General features: G+C 55.7%; 6 protein-coding genes across 6 annotated transcripts; 3 read left to right on the plus strand and 3 right to left on the minus strand.

The window, feature by feature from the left end:
- Positions 1-954: 954 nt before the first annotated feature.
- GGS23DRAFT_572852 (pre-mRNA branch site protein p14) lies at positions 955-2,677 on the plus strand. The gene is made up of 5 exons (XM_051516655.1): positions 955-1,456; positions 1,548-1,571; positions 1,633-1,695; positions 1,761-1,888; positions 1,978-2,677. Exons 1-5 carry the CDS (start codon positions 1,419-1,421, stop codon positions 2,076-2,078), a joined length of 354 nt encoding a protein of 117 aa, XP_051370850.1. The 5' UTR covers positions 955-1,418; the 3' UTR covers positions 2,079-2,677.
- Positions 2,678-3,623: 946 nt separating this feature from the next.
- GGS23DRAFT_572859 (vacuolar membrane protein-domain-containing protein) lies at positions 3,624-5,764 on the plus strand. Its single transcript, XM_051516656.1, has 2 exons — positions 3,624-4,524; positions 4,593-5,764. Exons 1-2 carry the CDS (start codon positions 3,994-3,996, stop codon positions 5,241-5,243), a joined length of 1,182 nt encoding a protein of 393 aa, XP_051370851.1. The 5' UTR covers positions 3,624-3,993; the 3' UTR covers positions 5,244-5,764.
- A 1,333-nt stretch (positions 5,765-7,097) lies between these two features.
- Positions 7,098-9,011, plus strand: GGS23DRAFT_572864 (uncharacterized protein). The gene has a single exon (XM_051516657.1). It carries the CDS (start codon positions 7,497-7,499, stop codon positions 8,706-8,708), a length of 1,212 nt encoding a protein of 403 aa, XP_051370852.1. The 5' UTR covers positions 7,098-7,496; the 3' UTR covers positions 8,709-9,011.
- A 1,119-nt stretch (positions 9,012-10,130) lies between these two features.
- On the minus strand, positions 10,131-12,055 carry GGS23DRAFT_107448 (uncharacterized protein). Its single transcript, XM_051510971.1, has 2 exons — positions 11,725-12,055; positions 10,131-11,642 (listed from the first exon to the last, which is right to left on the minus strand). The coding sequence occupies exons 1-2, from the start codon at positions 11,898-11,900 to the stop codon at positions 10,295-10,297; spliced, it is 1,524 nt and encodes a 507-aa protein (XP_051370853.1). The 5' UTR covers positions 11,901-12,055; the 3' UTR covers positions 10,131-10,294.
- Positions 12,056-14,674: 2,619 nt separating this feature from the next.
- Positions 14,675-16,017, minus strand: GGS23DRAFT_107475 (chitin synthesis regulation, resistance to congo red-domain-containing protein). The gene is made up of 2 exons (XM_051510972.1): positions 15,387-16,017; positions 14,675-15,307 (listed from the first exon to the last, which is right to left on the minus strand). Exons 1-2 carry the CDS (start codon positions 15,557-15,559, stop codon positions 14,983-14,985), a joined length of 498 nt encoding a protein of 165 aa, XP_051370854.1. The 5' UTR covers positions 15,560-16,017; the 3' UTR covers positions 14,675-14,982.
- Positions 16,018-20,126: 4,109 nt separating this feature from the next.
- On the minus strand, positions 20,127-22,320 carry GGS23DRAFT_572880 (P-loop containing nucleoside triphosphate hydrolase protein). The gene is made up of 4 exons (XM_051516658.1): positions 21,617-22,320; positions 21,412-21,484; positions 21,317-21,336; positions 20,127-21,221 (listed from the first exon to the last, which is right to left on the minus strand). Exons 1-4 carry the CDS (start codon positions 21,667-21,669, stop codon positions 20,813-20,815), a joined length of 555 nt encoding a protein of 184 aa, XP_051370855.1. The 5' UTR covers positions 21,670-22,320; the 3' UTR covers positions 20,127-20,812.
- Positions 22,321-23,451: the final 1,131 nt, after the last annotated feature.

Genomic DNA, 23,451 nt, shown 5'->3' on the forward strand with positions numbered 1-23,451 from the left:
AGGTAAGGGGGGTTACCCACCTTAGGTACCCGCGGTATCCAGAATGGAGGCCTGTGATTGGTGGAATGGAAGAAAAACACGCAACAGCTAACTATTCGTAAAACGCTGTATTTAAGCCTTTTTAGCAGTTTAGTTTTTACACCTTCAATTGATCAACTATTAGGTTCAGCTTTCAACACGTCTTGTATGCCTTACAATTAAGGCAGCAAGGCCACGAAAGGAACCGCCAAAACGCACACCTGTACTGTGCCTATGAGAACCCCGTATACCTACAACATGCACTATACGGGGTAATTTACTCATCTACACGTATACCCTTGTTAGACACAGGCCGTCTACATACCTAGGTATAGTTTCCCCTTTCCCCGTTCCCCCGAGAACAATTACCGTGATGACGGCTAAGCAGCGTTTGGGGTGCAAGATAAGGCGTCATCGGAGCTGCGGTCGTGGCTGGCCAAGCAATTATCTCCTGACAACCTCCACCTCGGAGCACACGATAGCGATTCGGAGCACGGCTCGGACAATGGGAAGGGAGATTCGCATGCCAATGGGCACTAAGTAACCTCCTGACTCGGTGACCGCCTGCAAGGCGTAACGGGTTAACGTACATAGGTAGGTATATAGCATCTGTAGAACGGCGGAACCTGGTAGGTGGCCTTTCAACGCGGGTGGCCAAACGTGACAAAGACGACCTAAATCACGATGAGGCCGTAGACACCTAATCTTATCCATCTAATACCCTTTGAATACCTCTACATATCTGCCCCGGGTCCCTAGGTGCCTGGACCAGCATACAGGTATTATACATGGGATCGCTAGCTAGGCTATCGAGCCGACGCACTACGTATAGCTCCCTATTTACCTCCTACGTATAGTGCCCGCTTCCGGCCCGCTCGAAGAAAGATGACGGGTATGTATATATGAGTACATGCGCCTATGTGTTCATGACTATTACATGCATATAGGTACACACGTAGGGCAGGAGAGCACGCAGGTACCGGGGTACCTATGAAGGAATATATGTGCATGGCGCTAAGACGGCCCCTCGGATGCTGGTTGGTCGAAGGCCAACCTTGCCAAGTCCTGCCTCCAGGGAATGACCCACAAATCTGATAAAAGCGCCAGCCACAAATTACATCACGTGGCACTATATCTCGGTCTTTGCTGTGGCCAAATCCGATTTGCTCCGTCCACCTTTCTTATCCATCAGCCAGAACCTCTCGCCCATCTGCTGTTCCTAGAAACAGATCGATTCCTTCTAAAGTAGCACACGCCTCTTCGCCAAGTTTGACCACCTCCCCCCCCCCCCCCCCCTCTCCAATCGGCCACCCGTCACCATAATCATACCGGATCGATAGATATCCAACAATCCATCACGTCCATCTCGAGAACGCGCTGATATCTGCCTTCATCAAGATATGAGTCGTACCGGCAAGATTGCCCCCGAGCAGCTCCCGTAAGTCGGCCCTCACTCGATTCATCTCCTAGGTCTCATCCTTGCCTGGGCCCAACATGGATGGATTGGCTAACGTTTCTGCCCTGTATAGAATCTTGTTCGTGAAGAATCTGAAGTCAGTCTTCTCGTTGCCCTCGGCCTCGACCCCCGATCAAACCATACTGACGGCCTTCTAGCTACGAAGTATCGTCTGACGCGCTCTGGAAGCTATTTGACCCCGGCGAGGACGGGTTGATTCGGTAGGTGCTCGGCCGCGATGGACACCGCCATTCTCGGACGCGATCACGCTAACAGGGCCGCACAGCCAAATTCGACAGGGAATTTCCGTTGAGGCAAAGGGGACCGCCTATGTGGTCTTCTGGAACGTCATGGACGCGAAGAATGCGCTGGAGAAGCTGAACGGCTACAACTTCCAGAACCGATATCTCGTCGGTGCGTCATCGCCCTCGTGCATCCCCGTCATCACGCGACCCTCCCCGCTCCCCTCTCGATGACTGTCCCCAATCTAACATACCGCGTAGTACTATGGCATCAGCCAGAGAAGACTCTCAAGTCAAGAGATGACCTGCAGGCCCGCAAGGACAATTTAGCGCAGCTCAAGATGAAGCATGGCATCGATTGACAATTAGACGGGCCTGCGGACAGGCTCCAGACTCGTGCCCGCGCCACGTCTGCAGTCCCGTCTTCTCTAGCTTCTATCGCCTCTAGCCGAAGCGCATCCACTACCACCACCAACACCACCGCGTCGTCGATCAAGAAGGATGCGATGTCGGTGGCAAAGAACAAGAAGGGCAAGTCAGACGACGTCGCCGGGCACGCACGAAAGGTGGCATTGAACTTCGTGCGCGGTCTCCTCCCACAGAAATCCAACAAGCTGTGCATGACGTGAAACCCCGTATCCACCACGGACCCGCAGGCACGCTATTTTGGCCGTTGGCAGAGGTGCAGGATCGACCTGGCTCGGCGTCGTCGGTTACCCTTTTCTCAGAATGCAAGTCGCTCTTTAGGTGCGCCTACAGAACGTAGGGGACGTTGTTCAGAATGGTTTTAAATTTGATTCTTCTATGGGTACTATGAGACGGCGTGAAGCCTCGTACATAGTTTCCTAGCATTACCAAGGCGTAGGCGAGGGTATTACGAAGTATTCTATGGTGCTGAGACTTGTTGACCCTTTATTTTGAGAATGTCAACAGACCTTGAGGGTCCCTTCTTCTCACCTCATCAAGACGACCTGATTGTGTCCGATTCGACGTGCTGTGCCACCGTAAATACGTGCGAGGATGCATTTCAACCCCTTCCCCGTACCGTGTTCTGCCCGTCTATCTCTCCAAGGCTCGATAAGAAGTAGGCTGGTCGGGCAATTCCTATTGATTGTCGTATCATACCTATGACACGACAACCGGGCCAATGCTGATGCCCAATTCCCTGAAGTCACCCTCCCGCTGCAGGGCACGGCATAAGGTAGGCCATGTGGGACATGTATGGAGGCGGAAACCCGTAAATTGTCACAGCCTTATCGACGCGAACAGATGGATTTCCTGGAGGTATGCGACCATTTACAGGTACCTCTTACCTTGCCTACCAGGTACCTAGACCTGATCATGTAGAGGGGACCATCATTATATTAATTTAGGTACACATCCACGACGAGATGTAGAGCGCCCCAGGCATCTCCTGAGTGCGTTAACCTAAACAGCCCTACTGAGCTCACACGTACAGCACCGTAGGCACTTCATATAGGGGTTGGTAGGGGGTGTAGGTACCTACCTAGGTAGGCAGTTTAGGTAATGGGATGGCCAGGTTATGCAAATGGAGACGGGATTGGCCTGTAACCGGCTGGCAGGTAGGCAGTCTCATGACAGGCGGGGGGGCAGGGCGACAACATTCGCCTCGGGTAAGAGTACATACGCAGGTACCTAATATACATGCCACACTGTGCCCACTACTAAGGGGACACCTACCTGCCTCCTACTGCCTAATGTACTGGCATAGGTACCTAGATAGGCAGGTATGTACCGTCCTCCTACAGGTAGGTAGAGGTCAGTGCCTGGGCTGCCCCTTGCCTCCTTGTAAGGCTCGTTAGCGCTGCCTCTAGGTGCGCATTTAGCAGCAATCGGCACAACTTTATCTGGCGATGAGCTGAGCGGCTGATCTTGTTGTGGCTTATCCCTCATCCTCCTTCCACTTCGTCTTCATCTTCGTCTTCGTCCACCTCCACCTCTTTCTTCTCCCTTCGTCGCCGTTTCATTTAATCGCACATCGCAACACTCCCCGCTTCTACCAGGGGGCTTTTTGTCCTCGCCGTTTTCCTCTTCTTCTCCTCCGCTTTTCTCTATACAGTAATAAGACCCAATTCAACACACCGTACACGACCGTCGCCGCGGCTTACAGTACAGAACATCGTCGACTCATTGTGCAGAATCTCTGATCGAGGCAACCTGGACGTCGATCCCTCGCCCCTTTTGCGTTGCCCGACCGCCTAGACCCCCCGACCTGTCGTGTGTATGTAGTGTAGCTGCGTCTCGAGCACAGAGCCTATGTCACTTCCCTCTTCCGCCGTTGCCCTCCTCGCGCAAAGTATCTCCTCGGTCATAGCACGCGCAACTACCCCTGATGCAGCGATAGGAGTCGACTTGCCTCCTCCTCCGAACAGCGCGTCCACGGTACTCGCCACCACGGCGACAGCGATAGCGGCGGCCGCAACCACGGCGATGGCTTCGCCCCCGAATAGCCATGGCGGAGAGGGCGAGTGCCGGCTGCTAGGCTCCTTCGCCATTCTGGTGCAGTTGGCCCTGGGCGGGTTGGCCCTACTCTCCCTAGTATACAAGCGGTGGCGGGAGCGGCCTCAGCGGCCCGTCAAGATCTGGTTTTTTGACGCGTCGAAGCAGGTGTTCGGGTCGGTGCTGGTTCACATGGCCAACGTCTTCATGTCGATGCTTACGAGCGGCCGGTTTTCCATTAAGCTGGACCCGGCCGTTGTGCAGACGGCCGAGCGGATGCTACGGAGGAATGGTGACGACTACGTCCCGAATCCCTGTTCGTTTTACCTCCTAAATCTAGGTATCGACGTAAGTTCCCCCCGATCGTGGCCACGTCCGGCCGCCGGCTAGTTGCAATCGTATTGACGCCACAGCAGACCACCCTGGGTATCCCGATCCTCATCCTCCTCCTCCGTCTCACTACCCGCCTCGTAGCCTACACGCCGTGGGGGAAGCCCGCGGAGTCGATCCAGTCCGGCAACTACGGCAGTCCACCCAACGCCTGGTGGTGGTTGAAACAGTCGGTCATCTACTTCTGCGGCCTGTTCGGCATGAAGATCTGCGTCCTCATCATATTCCTCGTCTTTCCATGGATATCCCGGGTCGGAGATTGGGCACTGGCATGGACCGAGGGGAACGAGCGCGTTCAGATCGTATTCGTCATGATGCTATTCCCCCTGATCATGAATGCGCTGCAATACTACATAATCGACAGTTTCATCAAGTTGAAGGAAGACGGTCATGAGAGACTACCAACAGAGGACAGGGGCGAGGATAGGAGCGAGCGGGATCCTTTCGACGACGCGCTCGTGGACAGCTCCGACGACGACAGCTCCATTAGCGGCGAGAGCAACGGGAGTGTGGGGCTCACGAGCTCCCTGACTCTCAAGAAAGTCGGCAGGGCGGTTCCAAACAAGGCCCGCGAGGAGTACGACCCGGATTTAGACGGCCAGACGGTGATAGGGAGCAGCAGGAGCCATGAAGAGAGAGGGAGACTGCTGCCTAAGGAGTCGGACTCTCAGAAGTAACACGGAATGCGTCGGTTTTGCGCCTGGAGAGGAGGAAGTCCAATACATGTAACATTTTTGTCGGGATATACCGCACCCATCACCATTGAACAGGATTCGGCACGCATTGGAGCATTAGGCCCGGAGAGGTAGAGATATGCCGTACGGATATATATACATATATATACACGGTCGACCTAGTACGGCATAGGTAGTAGTGATATCGGCAAAGGCCCGTAGGATTAGTCGGGCAACAAGTAAGTACTAGTCTTGCTCGGGAAGCCGCACGCCTACATGGTCAGACTTATGTCCGAGAGTGCGGCAGTATGTGATGATTGCTGTCCGTGTGCGCTGTCCAGGTGCCCGGGTCTAGGTGGCCATGTAGGTACGCCTATAAGACGTCCGTCCACACCGCCCGTGTTGGATTGCCCGACTTGTTTCTTCCCCCGTTTCTGTCGGCCGCGAGGCTGCGGCTTCGCAGGGGTCAGCTGGGCATTATAGGTCGCGGCAGTAAATGTGTAGTTACGTATAAAGACAGGCAACTCCGCCTCCCCTCCCTCCCTAGGTATAGCTGTGATGCCCTCCCTCCCCCTCCCCCTCCCTACGTCCATTCAGTCACGGACCCGTCCGCGCTGATGCCAACCCACATCCCGTCCCATCGGACGCACCGCAGCGGCCGTTTGACTTGTTGCACCCTTTTACGTAAGTCGACAAATCTGACAGCGTACATATGTACAGCAGCACATGCTTCTCCAACACACACACACACACACATATATATATATATACCCCTTCAATGGAACCGGGTTACCGGCATGCTGTAGCTTACCCCCATGCGGCTTTTGCTCCACCACCCGGGCGACCAGACAACCGGTGTCTACGATCTCGTTGTCAGGGTGCTTAGCAGGCACCAACTTGCCTTGTTCGGTCAATGGCCTCACTCCATTTATGCAATGCAGCGACGCTTTCACTTCCCAACAGGCTCTCCATCTGTGTCTCTATCTCCGCGTCCATGCGTATCTGTCTCTAGGGAGGTCTCTTCCGCTACCTCTTCTCTGCTGCCACAACCACGTTCCGTCCGTTGCCCCACTCGCCCCCGTCCCCGTGTTCCTCTTGCTTATCCCGTCTTAACCACCCCATAATAGACAATGAACTAACCAACTGGGTCTCTCACAGGACTCGCGGATTCCGCGCTCCCAACAGCCCATTGAGACCCCAGACCGCGAGCCCACCGATGGAGGTTCCCTAGTAGCCTCGCAGTGCCGTTGAACCATGGAACTCGCATTGAGAACTCCACACCTTCGGACCGCTTATAGCTGAGACAAGGGATCTTGTTTGCCGAAGACAGAGACGCCTTTCACCTCCTGTTTGCTTCTTTCTCTCGACTTCGCCCGCCATCGATATCTCCATCACTTTATAACGGAGTGCCTCTTGTTCTCGTTCCCGCTCTCGCTCTCGCTCTCCCGCGATCCCGGGACCTTCGCTCCTTGACGAGCGGCGTTGGACGTGGACGGCGGCGTAATGGTGATCTCGCACTTGGGTATCTAAGGACAACAGACGGGCCTAAATAGCGGGGAGAGAGGCGACTTGACCTACCGGCCTACTAAGAAGGACTGCCTCGTCGAGGCGGCGGTTGCCTGTCCATCTGTAAGGCAAGATCGGTCCTGCGTGGCGCGGCAGGTAACAGCAACTCCGAGGTAACCCGGGTTACCTCACTGCGTTCCTTCTCCCGCGACATCGCGGCTCCGCGCAACCGGCACCTGCCTGCTGCCGTCCTTCCTCTGCGCAGGTCGGCGGAAACGACGACGGCAGACGCCGGCGGACGACACAAGTTGACTAACCCGGTAATCGGGCCTTGTTACTCACCGTCACCTGACTGCACCTCTCCGTCTGCCTGTAAGTACCTCCTGCCTACCTGTAAAAGTAACCTCCTCCTAACCACCCTCTCTCTACTCGAGGTGCCTGAGGTAACCCGTGTTCGTGTGCTGCCGCCTCTTCGATTTCCTACTCCCGCCGGCCCTTCGTGCCCTTCTTGGCAGAAGCCCGGTCCCTTTTCCCCTTTCCCTTTTCTCTTTTCCCTTTTGCCGCTTTCCTCTCTATAAAACAACCACAGGGAAATCCACCCTCTTCCGCCCATCTGTCCAAAACCTTTCCTCCTCTACCGTCCGTCGCTATCCTCGTTCTCGGGGCCGCCCCGCAATAGTCACTCGGGAGGGACCCTCAAATTCTTCCACCGTCTATCGCCACACCTAATTCGACCGCCCACCACCCAAGATGTGGCACCAGACGATGCCGCCGTACCAGCGGTATCCACACCACGGAACCCAGGCTCCCGATGTCTGCCCATCTCACGGACGGTGCGCTCCGCACGACTTGGCCTCATACTACTACGCCCACGGCCTCTGTCCCGGCTGCCTCGGCTACGTACACTCGCCGCCGCTATCTTACACGCCCCCGAGCCGCCATAATACTCAATATCCATACCGCCACTACAACTACTCGCCCTATCCGCCGCCTGCTTCGACATCGCACGACCCGCATTACCACGCCTGGCAGCAGGGGTACCGAGACGGATACTACGCCCGCTACGGATACTCGACCTCTCGGCCCGGACCACACGAGCACCAGCATCAGCCGGAGCCGCCGTCACACGGCAACTACCCTTACCCCCTCATGGAAGTGTACGCCCCGCAGAGCACGGCGGGGGTGAGCCAGGCCTACCCGCCGCATGCCCACTACCCCCAGGATCCCCCTGCTGTCTCATCCGAAGCCGATTCGGCCTATAGGCGATTCGTCACTAGAGACTCGCCTCCTCCCGAGCCGGCCCCGCCCCCGTCCCCGCCCCCGGCCCTACCTAACTCCCCTCCTTTGCTGACTCCGTTACCATCTCGCGGAAACACACCACCTGGTAACGATTGGCACTCGGAGGGATCTACTACTGCACTTACCCCCGTCGAAGACAGGGAGTGGGATTATCCTTCGGCCGCTAGCAACTACGATTATCCCCTTTATCAACCAGACACGGGCGCCGCCGCCGCCGCCGCCGCCACCCTTTCTCGGCCTACCTCCGGACCCACGAGCGAGGGGAGGAGCGTGAGGAACTCCGGATCGCTAGAGAGCATTCTGCGCCGAACAAGGCTCGACGACAACGATAACAACGCTTACAATGACATCTATAATGGCAACTACGACGATGCCGAGGTGGGTGACTACTACTTCCTGAGCGACGACGAGGACGACGACGACCCGATGGTCGTGTTCACGAACGCGGGAGAGCTCCTCCTGGTCGGCGACAAATGGCAGGTGCCCAGCCAGGAGGCCGCGTTCCGGGAGGCGGCCGAGTCATCGTCGACGAACAGGAGCGAGGTCCGGTCCGTCCACGAGTCGATCGACGAGCGCGGGGAACCTACCCTCATCGACGTCATCGAGAAAGACTGCGAGGGGGAAGTCTCCATGTCCGGCGGTCTGTCCGGCGGTCTGCTGTAACGGGGAGGGCGTAGCTGGCAGGCATCCGAGGTGAACAAGAGAGAGAAAACAAGGGGCGGGGAAGACGGGCTGCCAGTTGCTCGCTTGTTCAGCTACCCACTACCCCCATCCATTTACAGCACCAGCAAGCGAGATGCCGGAACTACGAGATACGATTTTATTTTATTTTATTTTTAAACGAGACAACCTCACCTCGTCCATCTACGAATTACGACATAGACGCGACGAAGAGCAATGTGGGAAGACGGGCTGCTTTACAATGTATGAATGCACTACTTGTCGGCGGAGGAGGAGAGGGAGAGGGAGGGGGGGGGGGGGGGGGGGGGAAGGCGTCGCGGCGTGTCGTCTCCCAAGGTGGTCCAATCAACCAACAACTATTAACCGGCGCCTAAGGCGCGAGCTTGGGGCTACCCGAATAATGTCTTCTCGTTCGTTGTCTGCGCAGGGCGTACCTGGCTAGCTGAGATCGGCGCGTAGGCGCCCTTACTTTCTGCGCAGGTGCGCATGTGTAGAACAGCGCAGTGTTGTAGTGCGATGCAAGGGTACCGTTACCGTAAGCTAACTTGTGTACCTAAGGTAGCAGAGCTACGACGTCCGGGAAGTAGGTAGTACGAATAAAAACCTGCGGGATGGAAGCTGTATCTTGAGAGCGACTCGCGTGAGACTGGTGACGCCGGGCGGCCGATTGCTGGTGTATATATATACGGAGTATGAGCGAAAGTAGACGAGATCGATTATACGAGAGGGGAGAGAGAGCGCGCATCGGGGCGTCGATCCGCCGATCCCTTCCACCCTTCTATCTCCCCGGGACTCGCTCCTCCGGCCCGGCCCGGGGCGCGTGAAGAACGAACCCCGAAAAGGGAAAAAAAAAAGGGCGCATGGATTCTTTAGGGAGTCTGTTTTGAATACACCGCGTGCTCCGGGCTTCTCGCTTCCCTGTATATCCTACAGCCCCAGCTTCCGACGTGACCGCACGCACCTAACATACATACATACATACATATACATACATACATATGTGTGTGTGTATAGGCACTAGGCGGAAAAAAAGAACACCCGGGATTCAACAACACCAGCTAGTAAACCAATCGAATCAAACCAAACCGACAATCAGATCCAGGGGTATTTTTTGCAACTGTACACAGACCTGGCTGCGATCGGGAAGACGCTGTCTTTACTCGCCCTCCCCACATCGACCTCGTGCCAACTACCGCCCGTCACCACCATCATACACGACGAACAAATCACTACTCAGTAGATCTTTTTCTTTTCCCGTCATAGCCATGTAGATATTCAACTCTTCTCTCCCCCCCCCCAACCCACTCCCCTTTGCCGTACCGACCGACCGATCGCAAACGCCATCGTTTTAACTTTCCCTGCGTTCCTAGTCGGGTTCGAGGAACGATAAATCTCGTAAGATGAAATGCCGATGCCAACTTCGCAGTATTCAGACAGAATAAAATGTGAAAAAAAAAATGCCAATCATCTCTCCTCCATTTTCATGCTTCTCTCGTTCTTCTGGGTATCGCCTAGTATTCGAGAACGGACTAGAATGGCGTGGTATGGTCGGGGTGGGGTTACTCGCTCTAAGTACCACCCTGTGGCCTATACGTGCGGTAGCCCGGGTAGGCCGTCCCACCGTTTGCGGTCTGCGCCTCGGGGGCCGGCGTCGTTGTCGTCGGCCGGCTGTAACCCGAGTTGAAGTCGAACCCAGCGTTGTTCTGGATCGGCGACAGCGGGCGCTCTGACGAGTACTGGTAGTCTTGCGCCGCCGGCTGGACCAATGGCCGGCTCGAGTCGTTCGAGTACTGCCGTTGGGGGGGCGCCGAGGGGTACTGGCGGGCGTAGCTGGCGGGCGTTTGCGTCTGGGATCTCGGCGGATATTCGGCACCGATCTGCGGGATGGGGGATCGCATACGAGAGGGATTGTCGTAGCCGTAGCCGGCTTGCGGGCCCGGTGACCCCATACGGGTAGGGTTGTCATAACCATAACCGGCCTGCGGGCCGGGTGATGCCATCCTGCCAGGGTTGCCGTACGGGCTGCCGCCCTGCGGCGCCCGGTAGCCAGGTCCGGCGCCGTACGCTCCGGGGGCGCCGCCACCGCGTCCGTATTCGTCATTGTACGGTCTCGGCGTTCGCGACTGAGGGTATACCTGATCCACCCCGCCTCTGCCGTAACCATTATCATAGCCGTTATTGTAGTCCTGATGAGGTGTTCGACGCCCCACGCTTGCCGCTGCTGCCACACCATACGCCTGATCCATGTTACCTGGTGCGGGCTGCCCATATCCATTATAATTATTATAGTTGCCATAGCCTTGCCCATTAGCAGCATACGGGTCGGCGGTAGCCTGTGCTGCTGCCATATATCCGTTGGGGCCTCCCTGCGCCGGAGGGGGTCCGTAGGGGCTTCCGTTCCCAGAGATAGGGCTCGGTGTCGTAGAATGGGAGATGTTGCCAGCAGTCGGTACAGCGTTCGGGCCCGGGGAAACATTCTGGGCGTTCTCTGGCTTCTGTAGAGGCTTCATCTCGACGGCATCCTCCTCAACCAGCACCTTGTGGACTTGCGCGTCCTCCCAGCTCGGCATTGCGGGTAGTGCGTCTGCATCTTTCTTACTGCTCACATCGAATTCGGCGTACTGTGGCGCGGTAGGTATCGTGGGATTCATGGGGGCCTGGGAGTGATAACCTTGGTTCGCTTGGGTGCGATAGCCCTGGTTTGCTTCGTGGTTTGGCGGAATGAATGGATCGTCGAGGTACTTGTGCCTCTTGTCTCGAGGAGGAGTGCAGCATCCACAGCATTCGCCACAGCACTTTAGACAGTAGCAGCATTGGCAGCAGCACGAAAGACCACAGCAGGCGCATCGGATGATACACCAGACGATCGAGGCGATGATTAGACCGCCAACAACAATTACGGCAATGACCGGCCACCTATTAAATGTTAGGCCGTCGGGGGATCTCGAGACAGGTGGGAACGGAGCGCTAGGGAAGGGAAGTGAGGACGCGATCATACTTGCAGAAGTCGGCAGCCATGCAATTGTCCCAACTCGAGAAGGCAGTCTGGACGGAACTGAGAGTCTGCCGCTTGCTCAACGCAGCAATGGCACTCCGCGAGAGGAGATCCCTAAAGGCATCTTTGAGGCTGCGTTCTTGGAGGCTGCGCTCCATAAGGACGCCGATGTGCGGCATCGCTTTACCCCTCGGCCGTTGGCGACACGACTGCTTGCCCTGCCGAACGGAACGAGAAAAGAGGGTATCGTAGGTATGAAGGTAGAGGGCGAAGTGACGAGCCACCACTAAAAATCCATGGCACGAACGCCCGCGGTGGTGATGAGATGTGTAATTTCGAGCCTGTGGGAACCACGCCCCCTGGATGTCCTGCAGAGGTAAGACAACGAAAATCCCCCAGGTCAGACCTCCCGGCGCCTAGCTGTCCGGGCGAGATCAATTGACGTGGACGGTTGCTTGTTGCTCGATTGGCCGCCTCGCGTTTCGTGGGTATGCAGAGCTTGAGCCCGAGCCTGGCCCAGTTAGACAGTGATCTGCTGCTCGGAGAAATGAATGAGAGGGACGATGGTCAGGGCGGTCGACGGGTGGGAGAGGTGGCGTGGGCAAGGAAACAATGCGGAGGGTACCAAATGAGGGAAACAAAGGAAGCGACTGAATGAGCGGGATGCGGCCTCGGTCACGAGAAAAGAGAGGTTTGCATGGCCGCGGCAGAGAAAAAAGGATCGTGATTAAAAATAAAAATCGAAAGGACGGCGACGGAGGCGGGTGGACGGGAGAGGGTGGGAAGACGGGCGTGTGAAGGTCGCAGCGAAGGTCGAAGCGTCGCAGTGGAAGGGGGGCCACGGGCGAGGATAGGGCGAGGATGAGGCGAGGATAGGAGGAGGAGGTACCGTGGGTACGATGGCAAAGCGAACCGGTGTAAATCTGGTCCCTGAAAAGAGTGGGCCGAGATCGAAAGAAAATGAGAAAGGGCAATCTAGAGGGCAAGTCGCAATTAACCCACCAAGACGGGGGGGAGAGGGTGAGGGAATTGGCTAATCAAGTCACGTCCATTCCTACGATAAAATGTAGTTAGAATAAATACATCCTCCATGCGCGCCCCTGTACATGCGTGCTGCCAGGTCAGGTACTTGCACGCAGACGTACTTTGGGTAGGGAGGTTGGGTACTTGCCTAGGTACCTAATTACCTAGCCTGAGGTCTAGATTACCTTGGGTGTTACAGGCAGGTAGGTACCTACGAGTAGAGGAGGCAGGCAGGCAGGCGCCTACTCATGTGTATACATATATGTGAATTACCTATATGTTTATGTGTAGGTATAGAGGGTAGGTATACGTGTATATGCGTGGAGGTTGCGCGAGCTATCCTCGCTATTTTTATCCCTTACCGCGTAGTCGTCGCCAAACCACAGAGACGTTTTACCTACTGATCACGATGCCCTCACGCGCGCGTCAAGTGGAATGTTGTGTGAATACCTTGCCTGTCAGCGAGACGGATGCCTAGGTAGGTACCTACGTGTAGATCGATACGGGGCATGTGAGGTATATATATCTACCTCTACCTGATGTACTGTACCTACGTAGGCAGGTACCGCTTACGCCTGCTTACCGAGGGCGTAGGCAGAAGAGTACCGACGCAGGTACTCCATCCGACATAGGGGGCATCCTATAGAAATACCTACCCTGCCGTACCTACCTAGGTACCTAATCGATAATGCTGCTTTCGACCCTTGCCCCCCCATCCCATCCATTCGTTGTCGTTCTTCGTCCTCCTCTCGCCCTCTCGTCTCTCGCTTAATCTCGTACTACACGCGGCCATTCTTTAGGTAGCACACTGCCGGCACTCCAGGGAGGGTCCCCGCCGCGGAGTCCGCCTCCACGTTTGAGGTAAGGTTAGGAGCCGCGAGGCAGCGAAGCATGTCGGGATGCCGGCCGAGATACGTCGTATACGTCGTAACGACTCTCCCATCAGCATGAGGTATGCTGCTGTGTATGCCTGTACGTCCCTCCGCGTACCTACATCTAGGTAGGTACCTAGGTAGGCAAAGGCAGGCAGCTTACTGGCTGGTGGAGGGAGGCGAAGACAGAGACAGAGAAAGGAATGCTTCCTTTCTCCCCAGCCCTATTTTTAAGGATCGCGAGGATTTTTTATTTAAAAAAAATAAGTCCACCCAAGCCGTCAGCTCCGCATTGGAGCGGGCGGTATACCGCAAACATCCCAGCTGACCCAGTCAGCCCAGTCTACATAGGTTAGGAGGGAGTGCATCTATAGGCATGTGTGTACCATATAAGCGATGAAGCGTGATGTACATCTACCTACCTACGTAAGTTGGCAGTGGGCGGGCTGGTCCACGATGAGCCCAAAATACCTCATCTCATAATTCATACCGTCCACCCGGCCGGCGGCGTGCCGGCGGCGCATTTTCCTTCTCTTCTCTCCTCCTCCCCCGCGACAACCGCTCAAAATAGCGTAAAATGCGGATCCCATCACCGTTCTTCGCAGCCTCCACACGCCCACGTGGGCCGCTGCCTATCTCGCATGCACAGGCCGCCCTGCGTCGGCATCGCGCGCAGGTAGTAGATAGCCCGTAGATCTGGAGCTGACAGTGACGAGATGTCCATGAGGGGGCTGGTGGGGCCAGCAGCATTATCTAATCTGATGAATGCCATCACTACTCTCCTCTAATGCTAGGTCGGCTCATCTAGACTCGGTTACTTCATTGCTTGTGCCGAAATGCCGGGAAACGCTGCCAGAACAAGCCCGGATGGCAAGGGCAACGACGGGGAAATATTCGGGTGGTTGCGCTACCATTTCGTCTATTGATAACTCGAGATTAGGCTATCCCTCCTCGTGGCCCACAGATGTAGGTGGGGAGTGGCGCATCTCGAAGAACTCTGATGAACTAGGTATTATGTCGTAGAACGAAGCACAGCCGTCTATCTGTTCCTGTCCCATTCACCCCAACACAGTAAACGCGGGAGCACTCCTCTATCAACGGGATCAGAGCCTACCCTTCCCATCCCGCATTCATAACCTCCATTATGGCCATACCCTTCCGTGCGCGGTAAAGGACCCCTTGATCCTTTACTTCACAGGGTGCTGAAAAAGGGAAAGAGAAAAAAACCGGCCCATTCCCGTTGGGGGGGTGGGGGGTGGGTATCATCAGTGAAGCCCGCCTTCCTGTCCTCGCATCGCCCCTCGTCCGACTTGTGCTGCATGCGGCCGTTGTCGGCATGCTGCCGCTAATTCACCACCGTCGTCGTCTACCGGTTCGGCGGCGGGCCCGCGGGAGGCGCGTAGTCCTCGCCGTTGTTCTTATAAACGTTCTGCGGTGCTTGCACGCCTTCCTGGTGAGCGTAATACCCGTCGTTGGCCCGGAACGTCGTCCCTGTATACTGGTTCTGCATCGGGTACGAGTCTCCAGGCGGCGCGCCGTATGCCGGAGGCGGGTGGCTGTAGCCCTGAGGGGGGTTGTAACCCTGGGGGTTGTTGTAGGCGTTGCCACCAGGGGGGCCACTGCCAGCCATCCAGCCGGTGCCGTACATTGGCTGGAGGCCTTGTCGTCGACGGCGGCGGGAGTTGACACATCTGGAGCGATTTTCTGTTAGCGACTCGTCCACGGTCCCGGCAGGATTCCGGGGAATCGTCCGGTGGCGGATGTACTTACGCCCATAATACGAAGACGGCGATGATGAGGAAGATGACTATACCGGCGAAGATCCAGCGGCCATACCAGCTCCAGGCGGTATAGCACCGGCCTTGTCGGAGGTATTCGCCGTCCCGACAGGGATATCGCTTCGTCAAGTCTGCGGTGGTGCCCGGGTCGAGGATGGGCGCCATCTTGCCTACAGGTGTTGATGCGCAGAAAAAAAGGTGAGCGTTGTTATCGAGAACTGCGATGCGCGACTGTGTGCGATTGTTGGTAAGAAAATAATATGGAAGGGGGAGAGAACAGAAAAGTGCTGTCTGCTTCAGCCGGCCTGCGTCTCAGGGCGTAGAGATGGGTGTTCCGGATTTGGCCGAAATGGGAATGGTGCGGTAGCCGCCAAGGATCCGCTGGCTTGGTGACGTCGACTGTGTTCGGGTGAGTAAGTAACGCCTCTCGCGAAATACCGATATAACGGGCGAGTCTGGGTTGGTTATACGCAGGGTCGTAACGAGGTGTTTTGGCTCGGAATATGTAGAGAATGGGAGAAGAGAGATGAACGAACAGGAAAGCTGCCAGCGCTGCCGTTTTTAAGACTGTCGCTGGCTTTCTCTCCCCTGCAAACATTGAGCGATGTGGCTTAGAGGGTTGCCGCTGGTTGCCGAGTCGGGGTACTGCCCGCCACCTGCCTCGCCAAATACAGGCTCTAAGGCCTAAAAAAAATGGGTGGTGCTGGCGTGGTGCGCCCGGCCACCTGCCCAGCTCAGCTAGCCCGATGGGTACCTCTACGTGTGGTCGCTGCGGACGTTCTCCAGCCGCGTATCCGCGTATCCGGGGTCCGAGGGCGGTACCGAGCGGTACCTCGACGCTCGAAGTGGCTGTGCCTACAGGTACCTAGGCACCCACACCTAGTAGTGGCCCTTTGGGTTTCGGTCTCTTCCACCATCGCCCGCCCTGTTACGTGCTACATAGGTATTACACCCAGCCACCTCGTACTCAGCGCCGACTAGCGCGGGAGTCAAAATGTGAAATGGAGCATTCCAAATCAACCGGGACAAGGAAACATACTTTAGGTACGTATGGACCTTGTAACAACCTGTTTTGTATCGCGTATAAGTCTACGTGGGCACCCCCAGCGATTCCCGGCTAGAGGAGGAATGATGAATTGCTCCTCTTCCTCGTGGCTCGGACGTGGGAGGTGACGAATGCTCGGGACTTCACCATGTTAGGGAATAATAACCAACGCCTGGCGCGCACCGAATCCGTTCACCACGACGGACCATCTGAGCTCCGCAATCAAGGCTGAGCCCGCTCGGATTAACCAGTTTGGTGCGGGACAGCAAGGAGAAGGCGGGAAGATGAAGTCCGAGTCCAGCGCAAAACACGGTAAGAAGCGCGGAAGAGGCAGCTGGCAAGGCACAGCCGGATCATTATTTTCTTGGCGACGGCGCTCGTGTCTGGTTGTCGTGAAGACCGCAACTCGCGATTCGGGATCGGCTGTGGCATCTACGTGCTTCCATATACCTAGAAAAGGCGGAGGTCTGGACGGTTCCACTAAGCTGCCGGGAGATGGTCGCTGACGAATCCCGCAACTTATCCAGCTCGGCGCGCGATACGCGTGTATGTGTATGTATGATGTCTCACGTCGTTGACGCCCATCGCCATCCGACGCCCACTTTACGGGTACCCATTCCGGTAGAATAGATTGCCTGCAGAATTGCTGCATGCTTTAGATAGGTAATTATCTGATAACTTGTTTACCTTCCACCTATCTCTATATTTGCGTGTCTGCACCCGCAACGCAGTAGTACCCAGGCACGAATGCTTTTTAGATGAAGGGGGGGGAAATGATGCGTCTAGTTTTGTTTATTTTGTTGATTATTATGGAAGGCGGTCTACATGCGTCTACCTACCTACCTACCTACCTACCTAAGTACGATGATAGGTATTGGATTAGTATCTCAATATGCTTACAAGCCTAGGTCATATATCCATCCTCAGAACCATCAGTCCTGGGTTAGGTCACATCATCAGCATTGGAATCGCTGCGTGAAAATTGCTCAGGCGCTCGACGGCTCGCGAGCGAGAGACGGGTACCTCCACTACGTTAGGAAGAGGCAGGTATATGCACTACTTTACTGATGCGTGTGCACATGTGTAGGCACCTAACCTCCGAGTGGTCTCTGATATTGGATCGACACGCGCGCGATAGCAGCGCGTACCGACTAGGAAAAGGTGCCCAGGTTCTGCCCAGACGTCGGGGCGTCCCTCGAATCTTAACCAGAGGGTCTTGTTAACATAATCCTATCATCACCGCATCACACATCAACTGCCCGCCGTGTGTCTAATTGTTGATCGTTGCAATTGGAGCGGGAGAAAAAAAAACCCCCTTCTCCCCTCTCCTCCTCCTCCTCCGACTCAGCCAGCCAGCCAGCCCCTCTCTCTCTCTCTCTCTGTTCCAAAAGGGTAGGGAATCGCCCAGGTTGGAATCACCCGGATCGACATTGAAATCTAATTTCCCAAAACGAAGAAGAGAGAGGGAGAAAAGGCGCATATGCATCTAGCTCCCTCCATCCCTCCCTTTCTTGTTTCTCCCGCTCCTAGTCTAGATCGCAGAGATTGGCGACCAGTCACTAGAGTGGAAGAGGGCGGAGGGAGGGGGGAGTAGAGGGCAGCATGTCCGGCGAGCTAATGATATGCGGCCACGTCAAATAATCTCCGTTAGATTTCACATCATGGGCCCATGGCACGCAGCGCAACGCAACGCAACGCACCGCACCGCAACACGCCAGCCGCCCACGCCCAGCTTCTCCCGTACTTTGAGGTGCAGGGGATGCGTTGCGATCCGTCTTTGAGTACGCCCACGTCCACATCCACCCGTGCTTTACGCACATAACATGCCTCCCATGTAGGTACATGATGCTTGCACGGCTTCCACCGCTGCTACCATAACAACACATACCTACATACATGCCTTACACACGCATCCATACAGATATATAGGTATATATCTATATATATCTATATATATGTGTGTGTGTACGTGTATCTACACCTATATACATGCACGCCCCGTCTCTCTCTTCGCCCGGCGAACGGGCGGAATCTGGAACCGTGAGGAGAGGAGAAGGAAGAGAGAGAGAGAGAGAGAGAGAGAGATACGACATCACAGAAAGAGAGAGCAACAAGAGGTCAAAAAGAGACCGGGAGGCCAAAGTACACGCCGATCCGCGCTTTGCTTTCTCTCTCTTTCTCTCTCCCTCTCCTCCCCTTCCTCTCGATCCGAGGAAACCGGGGATATAAGCCATATAAGTCATCGCCAACCTCACCTCACCTCTGCCCCTCCTTCCCGCCAACTCACCCAACCAACCTTCAGACCGCAGCATCGGCGTCTTCTTATATATATGTGTATGTGTGTTTTGTGTGCCGGTAGGCCTCAATATAGGTATCCATTTCATTGATACATCTCTCTGTGTGCCCATTGCCGACAACACGCACCCGCGGCCAAAATCTAATACACACCTACTTACTACCCTGTCTTCCTTCCCTTCATCGCCGTCTTCTTCTTCTTCTCCCTCTCCCTCACATATACGCGCTATGTCGCGCCCTTTCCCCCATCCGCAACCCCCTCGCCCCTCGCGCGTGCTGCCCGCTCGCAGCCTACTCCTTGCCAGACGACACGCCCGGCGCCCGACCTAGGCCGGCGTCCCTAAGCCCGCAACGGAATGGCATCGGCGACAGCGACGCCGCCACCGGCCATGCTACCAGCGACGGTGTAAGTCCCCAACCCGAGCCCCCTTCCCCGCCCCGCCCCTTCCTCTCCTCTCCTCTCCCCCTTCAGAAAGGAAAGAAAACAAAAAGTGCCAGTGCCAGCTTGTCTGCCCGCCTGTGGATTCTCTCAATATAGGTAGGTATTCCTCGCCTTCCTCTCTCTCTTCTTCTCCTTGCTCCTCGCCCAACCCTCTCGTCCGTAACCTTACTATACCTATACCTCCTCCTCTTTAACTAACCCGGCCCTCATCCTTCCGTTCTCTCTCTTTCTCTTCTAACCACCCACTTACCTAAAACCTACCTATCTATCCTGCTTTTTTTTTTTTTTCCCTCTCTTCCCCTTTCTCTCCCTTTAACTCGACACCCCTCCCCTCTCCCCCTTTACCCCCCCCCTTCCTCCCTAGGGGTCAACTAGTGCCACGCCCCCTCCCACCACCAGCTCCCTCCGCCGCCAATCATTCGTCCCCCTCTCCCATCAGCCCTCGACGCTGGAGGGTTTGCCAACTCATCATCGCATCAAAATGTGGTCTGTGTGTAGCCCTCGAAAAGTAATAAAATGTACATGCCATACCATACCATATGCCTATACCGTTCATCCATACCATCCATAACCTATCCAGCACGCTCTTCCTGCATCGCCTTCCTCCCTTCCCTCTCTCCTCTCCTCACTGCTTGGCCTTCTCCCTCTCCCTCGTGCTCGACCGTTCTTTTCTTCGCAATTTCTACTTCTTGCTGTCCCTAATCTAGTACTACTGTTTACCCGCCCTATCAGACCCGGAACCCTTACGCTTCACCTAGCTCAATATGTGCTCGCCGTTCTAGGGCCAGACCAAGCCAGAGAGCCAAGTCAGAGAGACCAGTCCAGACATATGCCTCTCTCATGCCCCGGTACTTGGAATTGCCCTATCAACTGCCTAGGGCCTCTTCTCTCTGGCAATCTCTTTTTGTATTCCTCTGCCCCCCTCCTCTTTGCTAATTCGCCTCTGCTAGGCGTCGCGACCTAGTTCCACGCATATGTAACTGCTATACGTGGTGCGTGGGATCGTAAAAAATCGTCAGTCATAATCGATTAGGTCATAAGATGCGCCTAGCTACACCGATGCTCCCTTGCCCGCTGTGCTCGCGTATCTGAACACCCGACAGTGTTCGTCGCCAAAGTCCCGGGGCTCCTTGAAAAAAGTCGTGAGAATACAGCCAAGGAAAGAGAAAAAGCACGTGCCGGATATTATCCCGACCCTTCTAGCGATTCGAATTCCCCCACCCGTCGAGACTCGGTCCCCATGAACTATGCAGAGCCTAGGTCGAGTAGACGAGGCACGTCAAAAGAAAATATATGGGAAGATGAAATCCGACATGTCGAAGGCACGCTGTCGATACAGCCCACCTCCAAAGGAAAGCTCGCGAGAGATGATTTATATATTAGGTCGTCGCCGGCCAGAGATCGAACCGTTCTTTTACGTCTCGTGTTGTCATTAACGTCGTGAAAATGCTGTCGGAATTGTCGCGGGGGCCACGATCATATTCCCCGGTAGCATACTTTTGCTGCCTGGGGTGGGCAGGGAGACATCCAAAGGAAAAGGGTAAAGGCGGACTGGAAAAAACCGAAGGACCGAGAAGCAGAAGAACAAACGACGAGGCAGAAGGTGTGACGTTTGGCGGAGCGAGGAGTAATACGTTCACCTGTTGGCCCACTTCAGGAGCCATTGAATCACCGCATCCAGGTTGGTCTCCTCCTTCGCGCTGATCCCATAGCACGAAACCTCACGATGCCCTATTCTCTTGAGATCTAGGGCATCTATGAGTTCGTCCACGCTGAGCTTGTTGTGGAGATCGGATTTGTTACCGAGTACGAGCAAGGGGATGCCTTCGAGGCTAGGCTGCGACATCAGAGAATGCAGCTCCTCCTTAGCCATGGGCAGCAACTCTAGGTCCGCGATGTCGACGATGAACATTATCGCATTCACCCCGCGGCAGTACCTCTCCCACATCGGCCGAAAACGGGGTTGACCGCCCAAATCCCAACATTTGAGTGTCACATGGCCCCGTTGTACTCGCTTCATATTGAAACCGACGGTGGGAATGGAGCTAGACGACGTGTTAGCCGACTCCACGATTACGATCCTCCATGTCTGACGACGCGGTGAGGTCACAGATGTGATTTGGGAGGGTCTCGTGCTTACTCGATCGTGAATTCTCCGCCCTGGAAATGACACCGAATCGTTAGCGGCGGTCGAAACATGCAGTAGTTCGTCTCCTTGCGCTTGTGGGTGCTTACCGCGAGGACTCGAAGTAGAGAGGTCTTCCCTGCATTCTGCAGGCCTATCATCGTAACATCCATTTCGGTCGCCCTGGTCAGGGCCGTCAGTACGATGAACTAGAGCGAAGGACTACGGCGTCGTGATGCAGAAGTGCGCATGCAGGTACGGCGGTGAGCGGCACCGCCCTGCGACCCCGCGCTGAGCGTAGTTTCGTCGACTCACCAGAAGGTTCTGAGCAACCAGTCGTACACCTTGCGGAATAACCCTGCCATCATACCCGGGTCGAGATGGATTCTATCCTGATTAGCAGCAGAGGTGTATGGGCTCCGTGATTATCGGGGCCGCAGCGTAAAGGGGGGGGGGGGGGGATAGGCGAGGGTATTCGCAGGTATCCTTATAGGTGCGAACGAGGCTGGGGCAGTAGGGAAAACGCGGTGGATGGAAATGACGGGAGTTTTGTTTCAAACAGGACGTTAAATAGCTTGCGCTCCGGCGGGATGGCTGAAAGTAGGAATAAAATGTCTCGTATGACGATGGACGGTGATGTCTTTGCTGCTCGTAGCGCTCGCGACGGCGGAGTCGACCTTGGGCGCAAATGCGTTCGGTGAATGCGAAGTATTGAGCTTCTGGCGGTGGTGAAGGTACATGCAAGTAGCACCTGACGGGAAAGATATTGTAGAAGCGGGATGAACAACACGCCTGGACGGAGGGTCACAATTCCCCACCACGGAAGATCGCACAAGATGTTATGAACCTAAGGTGCCCCGTGCCTTCGACTGGGACGTGACCAAGTGGGCGGGATACAAGGCCGACCTTGCATCTGAACGGGCAGCGGCTAGAGAGACTGGGGTTTCATTCGTCTATTTCGACCGGGCCCGTCAATTTCGAACCACAATAGTCCAAACGGGGCTAAAGTGGCGGCGGCAGTAGGATGTAGCAGCAGCAGCAGCAGCAGCGGCACTGCAGACGAGACTACCTAGGTATGCTGCAGCCAGGGGAAGAAAGGAAAAAGAGAGAGACAAGATGGGCACGGTGATGTGAGGTAAGGTAAGGTGTGTGTGTGTGTGTGTGTGTGTGTGTGTGTGTGTGCGCGCGTGTGTGTGTGTGCGGAATAGGAACTCAAGTGGGAACGGACTGGAGCCGCGAAGATGGGGAATGAAGACGGGTCACTGTTGACCGGCCCAACTGCGAAGTGTCCTGTTGGCGCACGATGGGCGTAGGTATGTATCGCCCAGGTCCCAGACTACCTTGACTTGTTCGCGTAGGTAGCTTGATGTGGAAGCGGGATGTAAGATCTGTCTAACCTAGCAGCTCTGCAGGTGGTGGGAGGAAGACAGGTTAGCTATGTAGGTAGCCGCACAGAGAGACCAGGGACAAGATCGGAAGTACCAAGGCGTCTGCCCCCTCCTCTCTCTCTCTTCTCTCTCTCTCCGTGCGCGTGCGCGTGCAGGACACTGTATAATGACGATCGGAGCTGTTTTGCTCCCGTGGAGCTTCGAGATGTTGCGCTCCCAGGTTGTCCCCGACCTGGATCTTTCAGGGAGGGATGCCTCGGAGATCTGTCACCTGTCCGAGCCGGTAAGATAAGTCAAGTCACTCCCCACGCCCGATCGGGGAGCCAGACTTATCGGATTTAGCAGTACTTTGCTGCGAACTAATTTACGTCCTCTATCTGATAGAGGCTAACTTGGGGATGTGGGCGAGTTCGCGGTTGAAGGGACAAAGGTAGGAAGTCTCCCGGATTGAGCCAACGAGACCTCAAGTACTTGGCGAGGCAAGGCAGCGTAGCAGATCTAGCTTGAGTCTCCGACAGCACGGCGTAATGGTGGCTCACAGCCGAGGGAGAGGGGGGAAGGGAACGGGGGGGTGGTCGGTAGTATGGCGGCCGAAAGGGTGCTTGACCGGGCGCCCGCTCGTTTATAGCGCACGATTCAAGTTGAGGGTGGCAGGCTACAAACTCGAGACGGCGGAGGATGGCGAGATCTTTGAGATGCAGGTGACGGGAGAGCTCAGCGCATTGAAGATTAGATGCGGTGGCCCAGAGGTAGGGTAGGGGA

This window comes from Durotheca rogersii (assembly GCF_024521655.1).
Source record: "Durotheca rogersii strain YMJ 92031201 chromosome Unknown GGS23scaffold_14, whole genome shotgun sequence".
Lineage (NCBI taxonomy): Eukaryota > Fungi > Ascomycota > Sordariomycetes > Xylariales > Xylariaceae > Durotheca > Durotheca rogersii.

Bases quoted from the DNA above. Each gene is read 5' to 3' on its own strand.
- GGS23DRAFT_572852 (XM_051516655.1), top strand. From the start codon at position 1,419: ATGAGTCGTACCGGCAAGATTGCCCCCGAGCAGCTCCC. The intron at 1,457-1,547 runs GTAAGTCGGCCC...TGCCCTGTATAG, and splicing joins ATTGCCCCCGAGCAGCTCCC to AATCTTGTTCGTGAAGAATC. The intron at 1,696-1,760 runs GTAGGTGCTCGG...AGGGCCGCACAG, and splicing joins GGCGAGGACGGGTTGATTCG to CCAAATTCGACAGGGAATTT.
- GGS23DRAFT_572859 (XM_051516656.1), top strand. From the start codon at position 3,994: ATGTCACTTCCCTCTTCCGCCGTTGCCCTCCTCGCGCAAAGTATCTCC. The intron at 4,525-4,592 runs GTAAGTTCCCCC...ACGCCACAGCAG, and splicing joins TCCTAAATCTAGGTATCGAC to ACCACCCTGGGTATCCCGAT.
- GGS23DRAFT_572864 (XM_051516657.1), top strand. From the start codon at position 7,497: ATGTGGCACCAGACGATGCCGCCGTACCAGCGGTATCCACACCACGGA.
- GGS23DRAFT_107448 (XM_051510971.1), bottom strand. From the start codon at position 11,900: ATGCCGCACATCGGCGTCCTTATGGAGCGCAGCCTCCAAGAACGCAGC. The intron at 11,643-11,724 runs GTATGATCGCGT...AACATTTAATAG, and splicing joins ATGGCTGCCGACTTCTGCAA to GTGGCCGGTCATTGCCGTAA.
- GGS23DRAFT_107475 (XM_051510972.1), bottom strand. From the start codon at position 15,559: ATGGCGCCCATCCTCGACCCGGGCACCACCGCAGACTTGACGAAGCGA. The intron at 15,308-15,386 runs GTAAGTACATCC...AAATCGCTCCAG, and splicing joins GCCGTCTTCGTATTATGGGC to ATGTGTCAACTCCCGCCGCC.
- GGS23DRAFT_572880 (XM_051516658.1), bottom strand. From the start codon at position 21,669: ATGATGGCAGGGTTATTCCGCAAGGTGTACGACTGGTTGCTCAGAACC. The intron at 21,485-21,616 runs GTGAGTCGACGA...GGCCCTGACCAG, and splicing joins TGGTTGCTCAGAACCTTCTG to GGCGACCGAAATGGATGTTA. The intron at 21,222-21,316 runs GTAAGCACGAGA...CACGTCGTCTAG, and splicing joins GGCGGAGAATTCACGATCGA to CTCCATTCCCACCGTCGGTT.